Source organism: Candida orthopsilosis (assembly GCF_000315875.1).
Source record: "Candida orthopsilosis Co 90-125, chromosome 5 draft sequence".
NCBI lineage: Eukaryota > Fungi > Ascomycota > Pichiomycetes > Serinales > Debaryomycetaceae > Lodderomyces > Lodderomyces orthopsilosis.
The window spans coordinates 1371810-1390129 of record NC_018298.1 but is presented as its reverse complement, the minus strand read 5'-3'; the positions used below and the strand labels follow the sequence as shown (position 1 = coordinate 1390129).

At 36.2% G+C, this 18320-nt stretch overlaps 5 protein-coding genes across 5 annotated transcripts; 3 read left to right on the top strand and 2 right to left on the bottom strand. All coding sequences in view use genetic code 12, as the record gives it.

Annotated features, from left to right (window-relative positions):
- Window positions 1-740: 740 nt before the first annotated feature.
- Window positions 741-2075, top strand: CORT_0E06180 (hypothetical protein; the record flags this gene model as incomplete). The annotated part of the gene is made up of 1 exon (XM_003870281.1): window positions 741-2075. The coding sequence occupies one exon, from the start codon at window positions 741-743 to the stop codon at window positions 2073-2075; it is 1335 nt and encodes a 444-aa protein (XP_003870330.1).
- A 247-nt stretch (window positions 2076-2322) lies between these two features.
- CORT_0E06170 (hypothetical protein) lies at window positions 2323-4737 on the top strand (the record flags this gene model as incomplete). The annotated part of the gene is made up of 1 exon (XM_003870280.1): window positions 2323-4737. The coding sequence occupies one exon, from the start codon at window positions 2323-2325 to the stop codon at window positions 4735-4737; it is 2415 nt and encodes an 804-aa protein (XP_003870329.1).
- A 1226-nt stretch (window positions 4738-5963) lies between these two features.
- On the bottom strand, window positions 5964-7280 carry CORT_0E06160 (Aga1 protein; the record flags this gene model as incomplete). The annotated part of the gene is made up of 1 exon (XM_003870279.1): window positions 5964-7280. One exon carries the CDS (start codon window positions 7278-7280, stop codon window positions 5964-5966), a length of 1317 nt encoding a protein of 438 aa, XP_003870328.1.
- An 8807-nt stretch (window positions 7281-16087) lies between these two features.
- CORT_0E06150 (hypothetical protein) lies at window positions 16088-16390 on the bottom strand (the record flags this gene model as incomplete). Its single annotated transcript, XM_003870278.1, has 1 exon — window positions 16088-16390. The coding sequence occupies one exon, from the start codon at window positions 16388-16390 to the stop codon at window positions 16088-16090; it is 303 nt and encodes a 100-aa protein (XP_003870327.1).
- Window positions 16391-16680: 290 nt separating this feature from the next.
- On the top strand, window positions 16681-17139 carry CORT_0E06140 (Ubc13 protein; the record flags this gene model as incomplete). The annotated part of the gene is made up of 1 exon (XM_003870277.1): window positions 16681-17139. The coding sequence occupies one exon, from the start codon at window positions 16681-16683 to the stop codon at window positions 17137-17139; it is 459 nt and encodes a 152-aa protein (XP_003870326.1).
- Between the last annotated feature and the right edge of the window lie 1181 nt (window positions 17140-18320).

Below are 18320 nucleotides of genomic sequence, written 5' to 3'. Positions count from 1 at the left end.
ATTCCGTTCCAATTGGGAGGGGGGTTTTCGTTCTTATTGTTTTTGCTATTGTAATATTTTTTTATTGCATACGATTATTGCTCATAACCATTTGGTTTTACAACAGCTGATTTAGTTTGGAATACATCCGTATCCGTATTTAGAAAGTGGTGGAACAAGGCCTATGTCTACAAAGTTACTGCCTACAAATCTTCTGAAAATATAACAAAGTAAAGGGTATCCTTCAAAAGTTCTTTTTTGTTGTATTGGTGTTGTATTTACCAATCAAATAACGTGACTTGTCTTGAAAAAAAAAAATATTTAAAGACACGACATTGAAATGTTTTTTTTTTGCCTTTTAACTCCTTTCACTTTTCACTCTTTCTTTCTTTTTCCCGACACTCACACAACACAAGTCAAACGACAAAGTCACAACAAAACTAACGACACACACATAGACACTCCACAAAATAAAAAGCAGTATCAGGTCCATAACATACACTCCAATTGGCAATTGATCATAACAGACACTGCCTTTCATTACTCAAGATAGAACACTTACACTTATAAATTGACCTCCTAAAACTCATCTTAAAAAAGGAGGAAACATTAGACAACTACAAACAGTGAAAAAAATTTAGACACTCCTTTTACTTGTAGCTTCATTGATACAACTAGAGTCCCTCCGTCACCTTTTTCCAACTTGACAACTACACTATTGTTTTTAGAAGTTTCAAGGAACTACGATATCTCCCCCCAATATGTCCTCACAGCACGATTCTAGAGGAGATGAGAAATTACACCATCAAAGATCGGCTAATGCACTGTCGAGAGGAGCTGACCAAAGCACGTCCAATTCAGACCAACACGCATCAATTGATTACCAAGGGTTAGCTGCTGAGTCTGCTGCTGCTACTGCATCCGCTGCAATGGCTGCTTTGGGTCAAAGACAAACTCGTCACCATCTGAACCAAAATCAACATATTCAGCACCAACAACTTCAGCTTCAACAACAACAACAACAGCAGCAGCAGCAGTATGCACAGGTTCTGAAACAGCCACAAGTAGAGCCATCTACTCCTACAACTGATGCTGAATCTGTTTCAGAGTTGGACAATTCAACCGTGTCACAAGCTCTAGCTCACATCAACAGCATTAAGAACCCACATAGAATCAAATTGTCCACCCAAGATGTCAAATTAATCTTGTATTTAATTGTTGAAATTAAACCTTTTAAATATGTTGGTAATCGTGCATTGAGTCAAACTAAGAAATGGGAAATTATACAAAACAAGTATTATGATTTGAAATTTAGAGAAAATAACGATACAAACTTCATCATTCCAACTGTTCGTACTTTACAACGTCAACTTGCTGGTGCAGTTAAAAAGGCACAAAAACAGAGAGGTAAAGAAAGGGCTGGAGGATTTGACCGAACTCACACCATTCCTCAAACTTTACCTGAAATTGATGCTGATGATTATTACAACTTCAGACACATTTCTCCCAATAGTCCACAAGAGGAATTAGAGAGCGCTTTGTTGGATTTGCACGAGTTGAGTGATAAGATAAAGGAATTGAAATCCCAAAGTAATAATTTAGTTAAAGTTAGTTATCAACCACGCACCAAAACATTAACAGGTGACGCATTTAATGATGACGAAAATGGAATCCCCAGAAGAGGTGGTGGTAGTGGAGCTGTATCCACTGCTGATACTAGAGATGCTACTTCCCATTTAGAGGAAATTCTGAATGTTTTAAGTCATAGAATTTTCAACTTGAAACAAGAACTTGAAAATGATTCCACCATTCCACCAAAACAAAAACAGACATTTGAATTATTAGAATCAGTATTCAACCATACTAATGAAATGAGAGGCTTAGTTGCACAAGAAAACGAAGCTTTGAATAAACAAATAAATAAATTGATTAGTAACCATTTGGAAAAAATTGAACGTGTTAGATCTCAATTTAATGTTCAGCAATTGGAATCGATTGAAAAGATTACTGATTTGTTTAAAGAAGATTTCAAGCAAGCTGGCAAGTCAAAAACTATTCTTGAAAAACTTGATTCTATTAAAGAATTGCTCAAATAAGGAGAATAACTATGGTTTTATGTGGGTATGATTTTTAAAGAGGAGTTGTAGGAAAATTTTAGTGTCTGATTGTATTGAACATTTGTTGTATTACTACGTATTATATGTTGTTGAAATAGATCATGTAGAAGATGAGAGTGGAGGGAATCGTAGAAGCTCCGTATCGTACAAGTGGCGTGTTACTTACAGGCAAAACTCCAGTGCAGCGGTAAAGCATGCAATTGTAACCATTTTTAACATCATCTGCATGATCTCGCCCTATGTACACCCCCAATCACCCCCCAATAACCACCACCTAAGCCAAGGAAAAAAAATCCCTCTAATAAAAAAACAAATTGTGTTGCAAAACTTTCAACAAAGGTCAAATCATAGAATAGAATTCATCCAAATGTTAATCACATCTGTTCTTCTACTTCTTCAGTATGGTCTAAGTTATCAGCAACAACATGGTCATTATTACCCACCAACGGATCATACACTTGGAGATGATGAAATTATCAAACGAGGTGTTCAAGAATTACATGATATTGATGCTGCCACCGATTTAAGTGAATGCTTAACATGCAAGACAAGGTTACAAGTGGGCAAGTTCTTGGCTTTGACAAGACCCGATTTGGTTCCACAGGTGTTTTCTACGTGGTGTATTGAACTGAATCATGATGAAGTACAATGCCATATGAATTATGGATATCCTGATGAAGGTTATTCTGCTACTGGTAACGATTTCACCAAAATGGTTAGCCTAATGAATCCTTCAGGATTGGGTGGTGATTATTTTTGTTATTATCACGATAAGAATTGTCATGTTTTACCTGAAACTCCAATGGTTGATATGAGCAACATGTGGCCACCAAAACCAAGAAACTACCTACCCCCAGATAGTAGTGGTGAGGTTTTCCATGTTTTACACATTAGTGATATCAATTTGCAATTGGATTATGAAGTGTTTGCTGAGGCAAATTGCACTCAAAGCTTGTGTTGCGCACCACATAGTCGTAACCTCAAAAACCAAGCTCCATCCGTGAATGAGAATGCTGATATAGATGGATATTATGATAGCAGTTATAGCAAAAACCATTTTGAAAAAGGGAGATATTTGGATATCACCAGGATAAAAAAGCCAACATGGGCACCGGCAAGACAATTTGGAGAATATACTTGCGACACACCCACATTGTTATTAAACAGTACTATGCAATGTATTCGAGATTTGCATCAAAATCATTTATCATTTGAGTTTGCCATTTTCACGGGTGGAACAGTTGATCATTCTGATAGAAGCTTTATGACCAAGGGTAGAATCATAAAATCACAAGAAACTAGTTATAAAATCCTCAAGCATTATTTGGATGATGTTGATGTGATTCCAACATTTGGAACTCGTGATGTCTTCCCTATGAATCAATTACCTCAAAAGAACTTGAGTGTCAATTCAAATGGATACCAATGGCAATTTGATTTATTAGCCGATATTTGGCTGGAGTTGGGGTGGATTGACCATGATACTGCAAAACAGATTAGATATTCCCAAACTGGATTTTCCTTGAAAACTTCATTGGGATTGAAGATTATATCGTTAAACTCCAACGTTTGGAATGTAAAAAACTTGTATGCTTTCTGGGATGTATTAAATGTTGATTCATATGGAGTTTGGAAATTTCTCATCAATGAGTTGATTGAGTCTGAAAGAAATCACGAACGGGTTTGGATTATAGCTCATTTACCACCAAACCATCAATCACTTGCATTACCGACTAAAGTATTCACGCAGATAATCGCCCGTTTTTCTCCAAAAGTTATCGCAGCCATCTTCTTTGGTTGTATTCAATTGGACTCATTTATCGTTCAATATGGCGGTGATGGAACCAATGAACGTGAGTTGCAGAATGCATTCAATCATGCATTGATTGGTCCTCTGATTAGCCCCTATGGTGGAGTTAATCCAGCTTGGCGATATTATGCTGTTGACAAACAGAGTTTCAGTATAACAAACTCTTTCACTTATTACACCAAGCTTTCAAATTGTTTCCATAATGATGGAGCTGAACCTAATTGGGATTTTGCTTATTCTGCAAGAGACGTTTATGATCCTGAACAATTATGGCCTCTGGATTGGGGCTTGAGTACCGAGTGGTGGCATCATGTTGGAAATAGGATCTCAACAAATCCAGAATTGGAGCTTTTGTATCAACGATTGGAAACACGATGGTCTCCATACACATTTATTGATAAAGATAATCATTGCAAAGTCACCAGTTTTTCGCTCGAGGCAAGAAAACAATGCATGATAACTGAAGATCAAGATGATTATGTTGAACCAATGGTACCCAATGATTATATCCCCATCATTCACGTTGCTGATAAGTCGGTCGAGTATGTTGAAGTTGAACTACAGGAGGAAAATGAATGTGATGAAGATGACGATGAAGAAAAATTGGAAAAAAATTATGCCAATTGGGATGATTGTATTGAAGAGGAGAATAATTCAACTACGGCTTCATTTACTAGCACTGCCGGAACATCAGTATCTCCTACAGGTAAAACTACTACGCCACCAATTCCGAAATCTAAAAATCAAAAAGTGAAAGGCAAATCACTTCACTTGAAGGAAAAATTGAATAAAAATGTCAATTATGTTAAACAGCGAGTTATTCAGTTGTAATTTGAGGTTGGTAATGAATTGCTAATGGTGGAACTAGCTATATACATAGATTCAGAGGCTGTATAGACTGTAACAGGTCAAACAGGTTAATATTTTGAGTCGTGTCTCTACTGGGTCCTTGTTGGTGAAACCCCTTTGTTTCTCTTTTTCGTTTGTTTCTGATTACATAATAATGTAATTACATACTGAATTTGCTTCGTTTCACTTGACAACAATAAAAGAGTCGGCAAAGTATAGTTACTTAAATATTGAGAAGCGCTACCCCGCAGCATAGTAAAGCTTTAAACGGGGATTAGAGGAGCATTAGTTGTGGAGGTAACCTCGATTAAGTAAAAAAGGCACAAGATTTTTTACTTGGAATGTATAGAGTGTACCGTTTTTCAAATGTAACTGCTTCAAAGATATACAGAGAAAAAAGCTGTCACTGGATAGCAGAGGCAATTATTTTCCAGGGGCTCGAATCAGGCTTATGTTTGCATGGAAACTGACTGGGTTGGCAAAATTAGTTTTGATGTTTTTTCTTGCACAAAGTAGTGTCTAAAAATAAAACTGTCATTCTCATTTGGTTCAGTTCCTAAACAGGAAAAAAACACTCGAAAAAGCTTGTGACGTTTTAATTCACGACATTGTGAGAATACAGAAAAAGTGACATTGAATTCTACGCAAATGATTAATGAATTTGAAAACGTCAAAAGTAAACAATATTATTATTATTCCTCATAAAGTAGTATAATTCTATATCAAAAGACATTATAAATATCATCATATCTAAAATAAATTTAAACCGAAAACCGAAAAACGAAAAACGAAAAAAAAACCATCGTCAAAAATAGGACCGAAAAGTGGTGTAAAAGTGTGTGAAGAATGTCAAAAACAATTGTATGTAAGTTTTGAAAAGTGTAAGACCGAAAAAGGTTTGAATGTGTTAACCGAATGAAATTGTTATAAGATTTTATACCGAAAGGAGCAGCAAGCAAAAATTTTGAAACCGAAAATGAGTTGATAAAATAACAGAATGAATAAATGTAAGAACTAGTCATGAAAGCTAACCCAAAGGTTGTTTAACTGATTTGATATGATAATAATAAATAAAGTCTCTGATAGTTGAAGCAGACCGAAACCGAATAAAGAAAAACGATTAAGAAATAGACAAAAGCAAGTCTGAATAATATCTGAACTGAAAAAAAGCAACTAAAACTGACCAGCAACTTCGTGTCTCTCCTCGTTTATATCACAAAAGAACCCAATTCAAATTCACCTTCTTTGACATTGATATTTGAATAAGTTTGTAGAAATAACTCTTCAAATCCACATGCATTAGAAACTCCATTTGGTTTACCAGCACATCCGAATTCATTACTCTCTTCCGAGTATTCAGATACCGGAGTAAATGAATTCAGTTGATTCAAGTTCAAGTTCATTGAGATTTGTTCATTGAGCATCATAAAGTCATCCAAACTTACATCTGAGCATGAAGAATCAGCCGATTGCATAGGCATGGCATTGTATTGTTGTTGCTGTTGTTGCATTTGTGGTTGTTGTTGTTGGACTGGTGTGAATGGTACACTGTAGGATCTGTAGTGTGGCTTTCTAACTGGTTTTTTGATACATGCTTCAGATTGTGATCTTTGGTGTTTTGGTTGGTATGTCTTGAATTGGAACTGACCGGCAGTTTTCCTCGACTTCTTGACTGATAAGGATGGAGCTTGTTGTTGTTGTTGTTGTTGTTGTTGTTCTGGTTTGACTGATGGTTCTTTTAAGGGCGATTGTAGTTGAAATTGTGGTTGTTGTGATATAGCTGGAGTTGAAGTAGCTGAGATGATTTGTGATTCAATGGCTCTTTGTTGTTGCTCAAACAATTGTTGTTGTAATTGTTGAATTTGGAGATGTTGTTGTAACATAGCTTGTTGGTAACCAAACAATTGTTGGGAGATGAATTCTTGTGACATTTGTGGAACTGGTGCCATTTGCTGCTGTGGTTGTTGTGGCTGTTGTTGTTGAATTGGTTGAGGTTGGTTCCAGTCAACATCCAAGTTCATAATTCCCAAACCCATCTCTTCAGTTGGAGTGGCTTCAGCAGACCCAATACTAGTATGTGAAGCATCATATTCATCAAGTTCATTCAAAGCTGGCAATTCAAATATTGATTCTTCAATGGATACTGTTGGTGATGGCAATTGTTCATTGAATGGGGTTGGTGGTGTAAGGGTAGTTGTAGAAGGAGTAAATTTAGCACCACCAATGACTTCATTTTCCAACGTGTTACCTTGTTCTTGAGCTTCTTCATCGTTTTTAACTGGGGACAAGTCAACAAACACAAAATCCTTTGGCTTACCTGGCTTGTTCTTTGGTCTTCTCAATGGTGGCCTCCTTATAGAAAACTTTGAAGCAGCAGCAGCAATTTTTAACGAGTTGTTGAGACATTCAACTGAAGTTTGTGATTGAGTTGAGCTTGATGAATTGGATGAAGACGACACCGATCTCTTGACTCTCCATAACTTTTTACCATTAGCAGGTGGCAAAACAGCACTATTGCAACTCATGTCTGTTTATATATGTGTATATATGTTGGTGGGTATATAATTGGGGTATCAATAAAAAGAAAGAACGCGTCTAATAAAGCGACTGACTTGCAGTGGGTATGATGGGGGTATCAATTGAGGAAAGTATAACAATATAAAGCAACTAGTATATGTGATTCAACTAACTTACCTCAAAGTAGCAGCGAGTTGTGGTTGTAGTTGATAGTCAATATTAAGATGATAATTATCTTTTACTAGAAAAGGAAAAAGAAGAATTGTGAAAAAGAAAAAATTGGATCCAGGGTGGATATAACTCTGGTTATATATTCCTCTGAATTTCCTCGAATTCACATTTTCAAAAGGATAATAAGGAAATGGGATTTGTAGTACTATATTTTTGGGTCCTCGAGTAAATGAATTTTGATATTGTGGATTGAAGGTTCTGTATGATATTTGGCTGTTGATATTGTGTAACTTTTCACTGCGTTATAATATTATTTATAATACCACTTTGTATGATGTATTTTATGCGTCAATGCATATTCATTGTATATAATGTATGTATGTAGTATTACTTACCCTTTATTGCCATACATTTCCAATTTAGTCAATAGTAAAATAGAGGGGCAAATTAACAATAGGATTTAAATGGAGTTAGTACAATAATGATACTAATTTAAGTAATTATGCATTGCTATATCAAGAGCAATATATGCAGTACCATTGTATGTTTGAAAGGAGATCTAACTTTGTGTGATAATATGCAGTGTGTTAAAACAGAAAATAGACTTCACACAAAAGGGTACTCGTACTATTTTTTTCTTTTCATGCAATTATATTGACTAATTAGGAAATATAAATAAAAAGTGTAAATGTACTTAACACAGAACAATAGAACAATAGAGTTCTTTTTGATCATTGAAGAAAATGAGGGGCTCGTTAATTAAGTTTCCTCCTCATACAGAATTCGTTTGTAAATGAGGAGTAATAATTGTAAATTTGACGAGGGATAGAAGAAGCCCCTTTCTGAACGGAGATAGACGCAGATACAGGTAGAAAGAGAGGGTCTTAAGCCACCATGATTAGGATACTTTAGTTATCGGAGGAAGCGTCGGGCTAGGTGAAGTAGTATGATCTACTGTAGCTCATTTTTTCTTTCCTATTTAGGCACATTCTCGACTTTCAATTTCGAAACTTTAAGTTGCCTAACTATTAAAATTACGTCAGGCATCCACAACTCTATATGTAGAGAATTACATTTACGACTCCTATTTCCCAACTTCAAAAATAAGAATTTCACCGACGGAGAATAAAGGGGGGTACATGTTGGTGGAAACGGAATGGAACTTTCCTCTACAGTCAGTGTTTTCTTGGGAAGACATGTGCGTTTTCCGATTACACTGTTACCCCCCCTCCCCTTGGCGTCAGTTGTATATCAAACTTTATGTGAGAGAAGGCGCCTACGGAGGGGCAGGCAGTGGGACTCTCATACACTGAAGACATTTGCTATGTTCCTAATCTTACAACAGTTTCCTGATTAAGTATCTATGGCTGAAAAAGGGCAACTTGGTAAACACACAGGGTAGATCGAGACAATCTTTTGAATGACTTGTTTTCTAATAGGCATTAGACGAACATGACTATAGGTTACCTGTAACAGGGTCGCTAACATTCATTTCAGCGAAATTCTTTTCTATAGTTCACAATACACAGTTGTAGTATTTTCAATTTGAACAAATGGAGTAAAGTGGAGAAAATCGAGTAATGAAAATGACTGAAAAGCCTTGAGCTAAAAATTCAAGTGTTACAAAATCAACTTGGCCTAAAATTTTATTTTTTGTTTTTTTCCCTTCTTTTACGGAACTTTAATTCTTTTACGGCGTCTAGCAAAGCCTTCCAAATTATGTGCGTATTTATGCGGAGAAAAAAAGCCAAAGCTTCAAAGGCGAATTAATAAATAGAGTCTTGTAATGTGCAGGAAGAGTTGCGAGTAAGGTTGACTGTGGGCCAGCCAATTTCCTATTCCAAAATTGAGGTCATTGGATTGAGCGGGCTAGCAATTAGGCTCCATGAGATTGGAAACTCCCATTCAGTCAATGGATCGGCAAAAAGTAATCCTTCACTCTTTTGTAACTACATATGCCACTCTGACTAAACAAGTATGCAGAGTGCGAAAAACAATGGATGCAACTACACAATAACGGATGTGCGCATAGATTTAGATATAAATTAAAAGAACAATGAACATTGTTCAGAAATTTCCTAAATAGGTTATTCAACAAATAGACTACACATATATACAATGCAGTAAGGCTTTTGGGTTCCTTGTTTCAATTACTGAACCTAATTAGGAAATGTTTTCACTAACAAAGCAATTTTGCAATATTTTTTGAGTATACAAAGAAGGTCTAACGAGGCAAACTAATACAACTAAGCGATGCTTAAAGGATGATTTAGTTTAGTAAAGTCCGCCTTAATTCCGCAAGCTTCGTAAATCATTAGCATCAACGGCGTTTCCTGTATATTGCCTCGAGCTGCGGGATGTTTCTTAAAGCGGAATGCGAATATAAGACTGTCTTTGTATAGGTATTTGCAAACACTACCAAGTATCATTACAATATTTTTTTTTTGAATAGTTCTATTCTAGTATGTCAAATGTGTTAAAAATATCTCAAATCACACAAGGCACAATTTGTTAAATTTGTAGTGATGTAATATATGCAGTATGTCAAACGGGTTAAAATGGTGTTTTGAAATCATGGGTAGTGTATATAATCCTACCCCACATTTTCAGAATTATCAAACAATAGAAAAAAATCTAACTACAATTGTGGAAGTCAATGCCAGTTATACTAACCTGATACCAATCAAAACTTTTTTTTCGTACAAAGAAAGGGGAACGGGAGAGGTCACTCTTCTTTGATCTTGAGTTTGAATTGGAGCGCACACTTTTGATTTGGACTGATATATACCTTTTTTCAAGAAGAAGAAATTACAATAATTTGTATGTTTTGCTCTTTGTGTTGACCTTTGAATTTTTTCCCTCATCTCACATAATACATCATTACATACATTTTATGTTCTATTGTTGAATATAATAAATAAATATTATTAATGTATTTTTTCTCTACGCCCCACTTCATTTTTTTTTCCAAAGCTGTGCCCCTCTTGAATGCCCCACTATTGAATTTTGGCTTGATTAGTCAAACACTCATTACTTAGCTTTAAGTTGCGGAAAATAAAAATCAAGGAGACAGGCGTCGGGGAAAAATGCGCACACAATATCAATTTCATGAAAGGTTTATCCAGGCTTCGCATGGTATGAGCGATGCGTTCATTTTGAGGAATGTTCGGAGTTTTGTTGGATTCTGCACTTCATGGCAACTCTAGATTTTTGTTGGGTTTCCTTAATCTATGCAAGATATATTGCGCTACATTGTTTTCCTTATGTTGGTTACGGACTTTCCTCTCATTAGCAAGGTATTGGTAATATTGCTGTTCAGGTCTTTTTTTGTGAAGCATAGACTATTGTTTATGTTTGTGTAATGTCTGAAACCCACCTTCCCAATTAGGCCAAATTGGCTTAATTAGTAAATCCTTTTTAAACAAATTAAAGTTTTGAAGCATAACCTTGAAGGAACCTAAGGGTAGTGAACTTTAATCTAGGAGGAATCAATCGATTTTTTGAGAGGGTTCCCTGAGGTAGGGCAGAATAAGTGGAGGGCAACGTAGATAAAATGTGTTGCGAATTTGTCGAGTCATAGGGGTGATTGTGAGGAAAGCAAAATGTGGACGTTGCCATCAATTGATGCCACACCATTACTTCGTCCTCTTGCGGAGCAAATAACTAAAGCTGCTACAACAATTCCCTTATAACTACACCCTTGGAATTTCATGTTTTGATATTATAAAGTAGCAAATCTCTAATGCTCTATAAATTTTTTAGTTGTCTTGTCTTTCAAAAAATCAGGTCACGAGGTTTTGCAGGGTTACGATTTATGGGTCAATGAAAAGTTTAATCGGGAAAACCTTAACTTGCAATCTTCCAAGAACAACCTCCACATAATTGTAAAGAGCTCATAACCATCAATTTCTGTCACCTTTTTTGTTCTTTACATACTACTTCTCAGAAGCTTCGTAAGTTCCCTAAGTTCCCTTCCTCTACATAGTACACCAATTGTTGGTTATCCGTGACTGATGAAGTAGCTGACTCGTCAACCAAGACTGTTCTATGTGTGTGGGTCGCACATCCGCTATCCGAACTTGCCCTTGTAAAATAATGGAGGTTATTTCCATCGTCTAGACGACAACGATGGAACAAAAGAAATATAAGCGCTTTACGTTTCTATCATGGTGTTAGAATTACGACAATAAGATTGTTTAGAGAGTAAACACATAAAAAAAAAATCCTAATAGTCATCCATTTTGTTTAATTTATTGTTCTTAAAAGACCCCACTTCTTTGGGTAGGGTAAAGCGATTTACAAAGCAATTTCACCAAAGATTAGGAAGGCTAGAACCAAGATAGGTCAAGCAAAGATTCCAATTGCTTAGCATATTTGATGAAACGTACGATCACTCTTCTTACCCAGTTTAGCTGTGAATTGACCCAATTGGCCATTAAAGTTTTGTCACTGATCTCGATTCACTGGTTTGACCAACTTTTTTTTTTTTTGGTTGCATTTTGGTATAAACTTCTAAAAACGTTCTGGTTCGATTTGTAAAAGCTCAATTCAGATTTACCATCGAAGAGCAACAAAGTCAAAAGGCATCAAAAGAATACTCAAATGCAACTCCTTTCCTCTGTTGTTCGTTTAGCATTCTATAATTAAACGATGGAAAGGGAGTGATCAATTCCTCAATGAACAATCAATACCAATAATACTCCGCTTTTCAACTTGAATGGTTTTGAAACTCTTTTCTGAAATGAAATTGAGTCCTTCTTGTGCCAAGAAACACATCAAGGTTATAGTAAAAAGTTAAAAATATCCTTTGAGTTGACACAAATAAACGAACTTGCATGAAAATTCCATTGCTGAATGCCCCTCACTGACCAATTAGGAAAGTAAATTAAAAAGTAATCATGCACACAATAGAAAAAAAAATACTAACCCATTTTTTTTTGCGTTGTCCCTCACCCTAATTAGTGAAGTAATTAAAATTTAAATAATAAGCTCTTATGTACAATGGATAGAAGTGCATAATTACACAAATAGCAATTAGATTTTTTGAGGTTTGTGTAACTAAAATGATCAAGCGTGCAATTTGACTAATTAGGCCAACACAATGTTTTATAGTACAAACGTTTGGTTCAATATTAGCAAGAAATGGGCTAATGTTTACTTTCCTAATTAAGTATATTCAGCCTAATTAGGCCATTGCTATAATTATAGGATTGTTCCAATTAAGGGATAAACACAGCAAAAGACAAGGGGATAGGCGGAGTTTTTTTGATGAGAGAGTGGATGTAAGCTGCTAAAACTGAATGCTTGTCCAGTACCTCACACGCCAAGGCAAGGGATGTTGACATTGTACAGGTACACACACTTTTACTAAATTATCGGAACGGGGAAAGCAAAAGAAAGAGTCATATTATTATCGCTCAAATGTCTATAGTTGCTCCCTATCATTTCCTATTGTTTTCTATATTCAAATAGTTCTAGATCAAACATTTGGAACTGTTACAACATAGGAAGAGTAATCGATGAAAACAGATGAAAGGTAAACATTGTAATTTCGAAGTTCTTTATAAAATGCAATTGTTCTATCTGAATAAAGCCACGACAAGGTTGAGCAATTCAATTCCATCCCCCTGAGATGAATTCTCAACCCAGTAGCTTAGTGAATTTGTTGGGTAATCTTTGTTGGCCCATTCTATTGTACTTTTTTGTTCGGCCGACCCTTACGGGGAGAAAGAATTGCAGAATTCACAAAGGATGTACAAAAGATTGCCCAATCTGTGGCCAGAGTAAGTAGACGAGTTCGGCTAGTAGTGTTCCATGGCTTAAATCGCTTTGCCAATACTTTTAGCTACTTTCTCTAGTTATTTTTGAATACGTACGTAAGAAAGAGTGAGGTTAATCGCTCTTATTGACTAACGACACTGGATTATGACAGTGTTTTGGCCAAAACTGTCGAAGTTTCATTTGGTAGGAATCACAATTGAACTACGGCACTCTCATTATCAACATAATCATCGTATACAGTCTCATACATTGACTCTAGAAAAATTTTTTTCCACCAAAAGCACAAAATTATAATGACAGCTCTTATTGTGACATATAGAACATAAAACTTAGTTTAGAATAGTAGAGAAGTGTAATACTGCCCTGATCTATTCCTTATACTTTTATCCCTGTCCATCACGCCACTTTTGTTTCTACAGTGAAAGTGATTTCTTTTTGCACTTCATATACATTGAAACTGGTCAGAGTGCGACGACTAGCGTTCGCAAATTTCATGTTGAGGTTTGGTTATGATGCAGGTAATATATATTTTGTTACTAGTCCTAATTAGACAATTAAGTCCTAATTGGGAAGGATAGTAAACAGTACACAAAATGTGGTTAATTAGTACAAAACAAAAACATTTCATTTAAGAAGTAATACATATGTACCACATTTTTATTTGTAACTAAATCACGTTTGTGTTTATGACATGCATATATTTCTTTTGTACAGGATGTATTGTCATTTGTACTCATAATGAAACAAGTCAGAATTAGACCAATGCTCACAACCATAGAATTACGAACCAAAGATGGAATAGTTATTGAAGTGGTTAGCGTTACTCCTCATGACGTAATAAAAGAAAACGTCTTCAGTTGGGAGACTTGTTAATGAACCACAAGAGGTGTTGGTGTACGCACTGCGAACGGGCTCATTATTTCTTTTCTGCAAATTGCGAGTTTATCCGTAAATGCATAGTTGAGAAAGGAACCAATTAATCGGAGTGGGGCAAGATGTATACACAACCACGCATTCAATCAAAAAGCACAATACAGAGTAGACGGTTCTGTGATAAACTACATTACCATGGCAACAAGCTTTTCTGCATAGGCCGTTTTTATGAGCCCGTCTAAAGTTCTAGGTAGGTAGGAAGTTTGGGAGATTCGATGGGATCTTACGATACGAGGACAGTGTTTGATACGTTTGTCTTACAACCTCTATGTCTTATCATGAGTATAGTTCTCGTACGATCAGTTGGTGACATCATCGACTGCCACTTTTCAGCTACTCTCTACATTTGCTGTTTCTGCTAGTCTCTCGTAACCTCTATATCCTTCCAAATTTATTTCCAGAGCTCGTAACCAGCCTATCAGCGTTACCCCTCAATTTAAATGAGGGGTCCACATGTCAAGTACGCAACTGCCAATTACGAACAATCCTCTTCTCTCTAACCATTACACCTATATCATGCCTTTACATATCAGCCTTGTGTATGTTAGACAACACCCCTTTCCCCGTCATTGTACACCACGGTCACTGCACATTATTTTCTTGTTTGTCAGTGCATACATTGATAAGGACGCCATATCACTCTTTGTGATCAAACAATTTAAACTCCTATTCATTCCAAAGCCGAGGTCGTTGTCATTGTAGGTGCAGTAGACTTTTACATATAAGAAACGTACGCCCTTTCAATTATCTTTCGAAACGAATCTCACTTTTGTGTGTGGGCGTTGAATTGAATTTTGGCTCTGATTAACTGGTGTGGGGCAAGTGATGAAAAAACTAGAAAAGAATATCACGCACCGACACAAAGAACAGCTCAATTACAACAGCCCTTTGGACTTAGTAGCCCACAATATATGTTACCATGACGTAAATGAGCATTAATAATGTATAGCAACCATTGTTATACACCAAAGTTTTCCAATGTTCCTTAAAACTATTATAGCTTTTAAACTAATTACAGTTTTCGCAATCTAACAAACTTTACTCCACATTTCGCTTTTATTTAAAAAAATTTTTCTATTGTTTTAAAGTGGAGTAAAATTAAAACGAAACACAATTCTACATGCCTTTCTTTACAAGTGTTAGTACTTTGGGCTCTAATGGTATTTCAAAAATAAGAAGAGATGCAGCCACGTTTCGTCGGAATTAAACGAATTTAGAGCGAAAGTTTGAGGTATTTTTCAGTTTTGGTACAAAAGACATCGAGCCTTTTCATGCCGTACGAAGAGTAAGGTATCAGCATGTGCATGTCAGAGGAGTGCTTGCCTACCCCTATTTCTAGTTAATATGTTACTGTGATTATCCAAAAACAAATGGAAGTGAAAAGAGGAAGTTTGCTCTAAGAGCTTTCAACTGGTCTTCAATATTTACTGTGGACATATCTTATAAGTAATCTGAGTTTAGAGAATTTTTAAGCTACCTGTAATTCAATTTAATTACCCTAATAATACAGCGAGAAAGAACAAGTCGTCGTGATTGCACGCGAGTACTAGTATGCAGATCTTCAATTGCCAATGTGATCCCATCCTTCTACGGCTAAGATCGTTGGGCTAGATTATTCATCTCAAACCCCATACTGATTCAAGACTGAAAAAGGTGATTTAGTTGCAAAAGGAAAGATCTAATTTTCTAACCGCCTTCTGGAAACCACACCAGCGTTTACATAAAGTGGGGATGCAACCAGACACATGCGTCATAAATTATTTGAAACAAACATTTGAATATTGACCATTAGGAGTCAAACCCTTTTAGCTGAAAATTCCAAACTCCATAAACCAGAAAACGCAACATTTTTCACAATTTACAATCTCCTTTCTGTAACCCCCCTAAAACACCAACACCAACTCAACAACATATCTACCACCTCTTGGATTTACCTCCCCGAATTCAACTCCCCTTGAGCTTGCTCCAATTGTCGTTTCTTTTCCTGTTCCATCAACAATTTGCGACCAATTCTCTCTTTAGCTTCAGGAGTCAAGTCCAAAGTAGCACTCTCCAATACTTCCATTCTTGTAGGTATTTTTTCTCTTTTCCTCCTAGCTACTTCTTCAGGTGAATGAGGTTCAAATTTAACAAATTGGAAATCGGACCCCGCTTTGTAGGTGACGTAACCACCTAGAAAGATGGCTATGGTTCCAACTACAAATTTGTGGGTCATTGGAGCTCCTTGAGACATGATGAATACGAGTGCAGATGATCTATTGGTGAGAGTAAGGGACGGAATGAGTATGTAATGATATTACTCTTCTAAAACTTCTCTCTTTTCTCTTCTATGAATTTGTCGTGTGCGTGAAAAAAAAATCGAAAAACTGTGTGTGATTGAGTGTGGCAATAATAAAATCATTTTTGTTGAAAAGAATTACACATATCAACTAAACAAAGCTACTTTGACTTACACATAGGATCATCCCATTACATCGCATTCCACAATAATACACTATACCCACTTATTTAGCATCAACAACGATGGCTGCACTTCCCAAGAGAATCCTCAAAGAAACTGAGAGGTTAGTTAGTGATCCAGTACCAGGAATTACAGCAGTACCATCACAAGACAATCTTCGACACTTTAACGTCACCATAGATGGCCCAAGTCAATCGCCATATGCTAATGGAATTTTTCAATTAGAATTATATTTACCTGACGATTATCCCATGTGTGCACCAAAAGTTCGTTTTTTAACCAAGATTTATCATCCAAATATTGATAAATTGGGTCGTATCTGTCTTGATGTTTTGAAAGATAATTGGTCTCCTGCTTTGCAAATTAGAACTATATTGTTGAGTATACAAGCGTTATTGGGTGCTCCTAATCCTGATGACCCTTTGGCTAATGATGTTGCTGAGGATTGGAAGAAAGATGAGAAACAAGCTATCAAGGTGGCACAGGAATGGACAGAGAAGTATGCTTTGAAGAAGGAGTAGAAGAAGAGGAGGAGAAGGAGTGAAGTGTGAGTCGTCTAAGGTAGATGGGGTGAAGTTGGGCTGTTGGATTAGATAGACTTGTCAAAGAACTAGTTTTGGACCTGAAATTTGAAGGGATGAGCATCGGTCCAGAGAGGAAACACCTTTGGTTGAGCCTGAGAAAAGTTTGATTGTGGAGGTTCTTGAAAGATTTTACTTCCAAAATCGCCAACTTTTGTATAATAGCTATGGTACACGAATAGAATATAAGTGCTGTCTCAATTTTTCACAAGTGAGAATTGTAGAGGTTGAAGTTGGTTACAGCTTCAAAGGTAAAGCATGATTAAAGGGTTTTGCAGCTTCGAGCAGAATGTATTTACCTTTGAGCCATTGTTGTGCCACAGGTACTACTAAAGCGAGATATTCCTCTTTGTCTCCGAAATCGATGTCTCTTACAGTCACAATAGATTCGTTATCAACAATGCAGCTACGATCATCGATATACCTGTGTTGAGTGGTTTATATCAGCTAACTTACTATTCTCGGTGCCGCTCGGCGTTTAGGTTTTCCTTTTTTTGCTTCTTCTTCTCCTTCCGAAACTTTGAAAAAAAGATCCGAGATTTTGAAAATACACAAGCGCGTGTGAACTAGAAAAGAAGATAAAAATAAGCGTTAATCCAGTTGCAAATTTACAGGAAGTGGAAGCCTAGAGCCAACCGACTCATCTGAGGCTGTGTAATTTGGCTTTAACTTGAAGGTAGACGAAACAGATATAGATTAATGAAATACTTAAATATAAAGTCACTCATCAGCTCTAAAATAAGAAATAGCCGTTACTTCCTTCTCGGACGAAGAAGAAGAGAGAGAGAAAAAAAAAAGAAACGAATTGCAGCCAATCAAGATGACCAACGGATATAGAACTTTTCTTAGCACCTTCAAACGCAATGGAAATGGAGGGTTGCTAGGTATACTCGTTATAGACGAAGTTAGGTCCACATCTGGCTCTCATTTTGGTAGTTTTCGCAACCTTTGTTTTCCCTTTCATAAGCCATTCTTTTGAAAATAATAAACGCCGAATCTGAGAAGGAGATTAAGCACAAATTTCGTTTCTGAGTAATGTACTGTTGAGCATGTGTACACTACTAATCAATGTACACAAAATTCTATTTTAATAGTAACAATGAATATCGGATATAAAACAA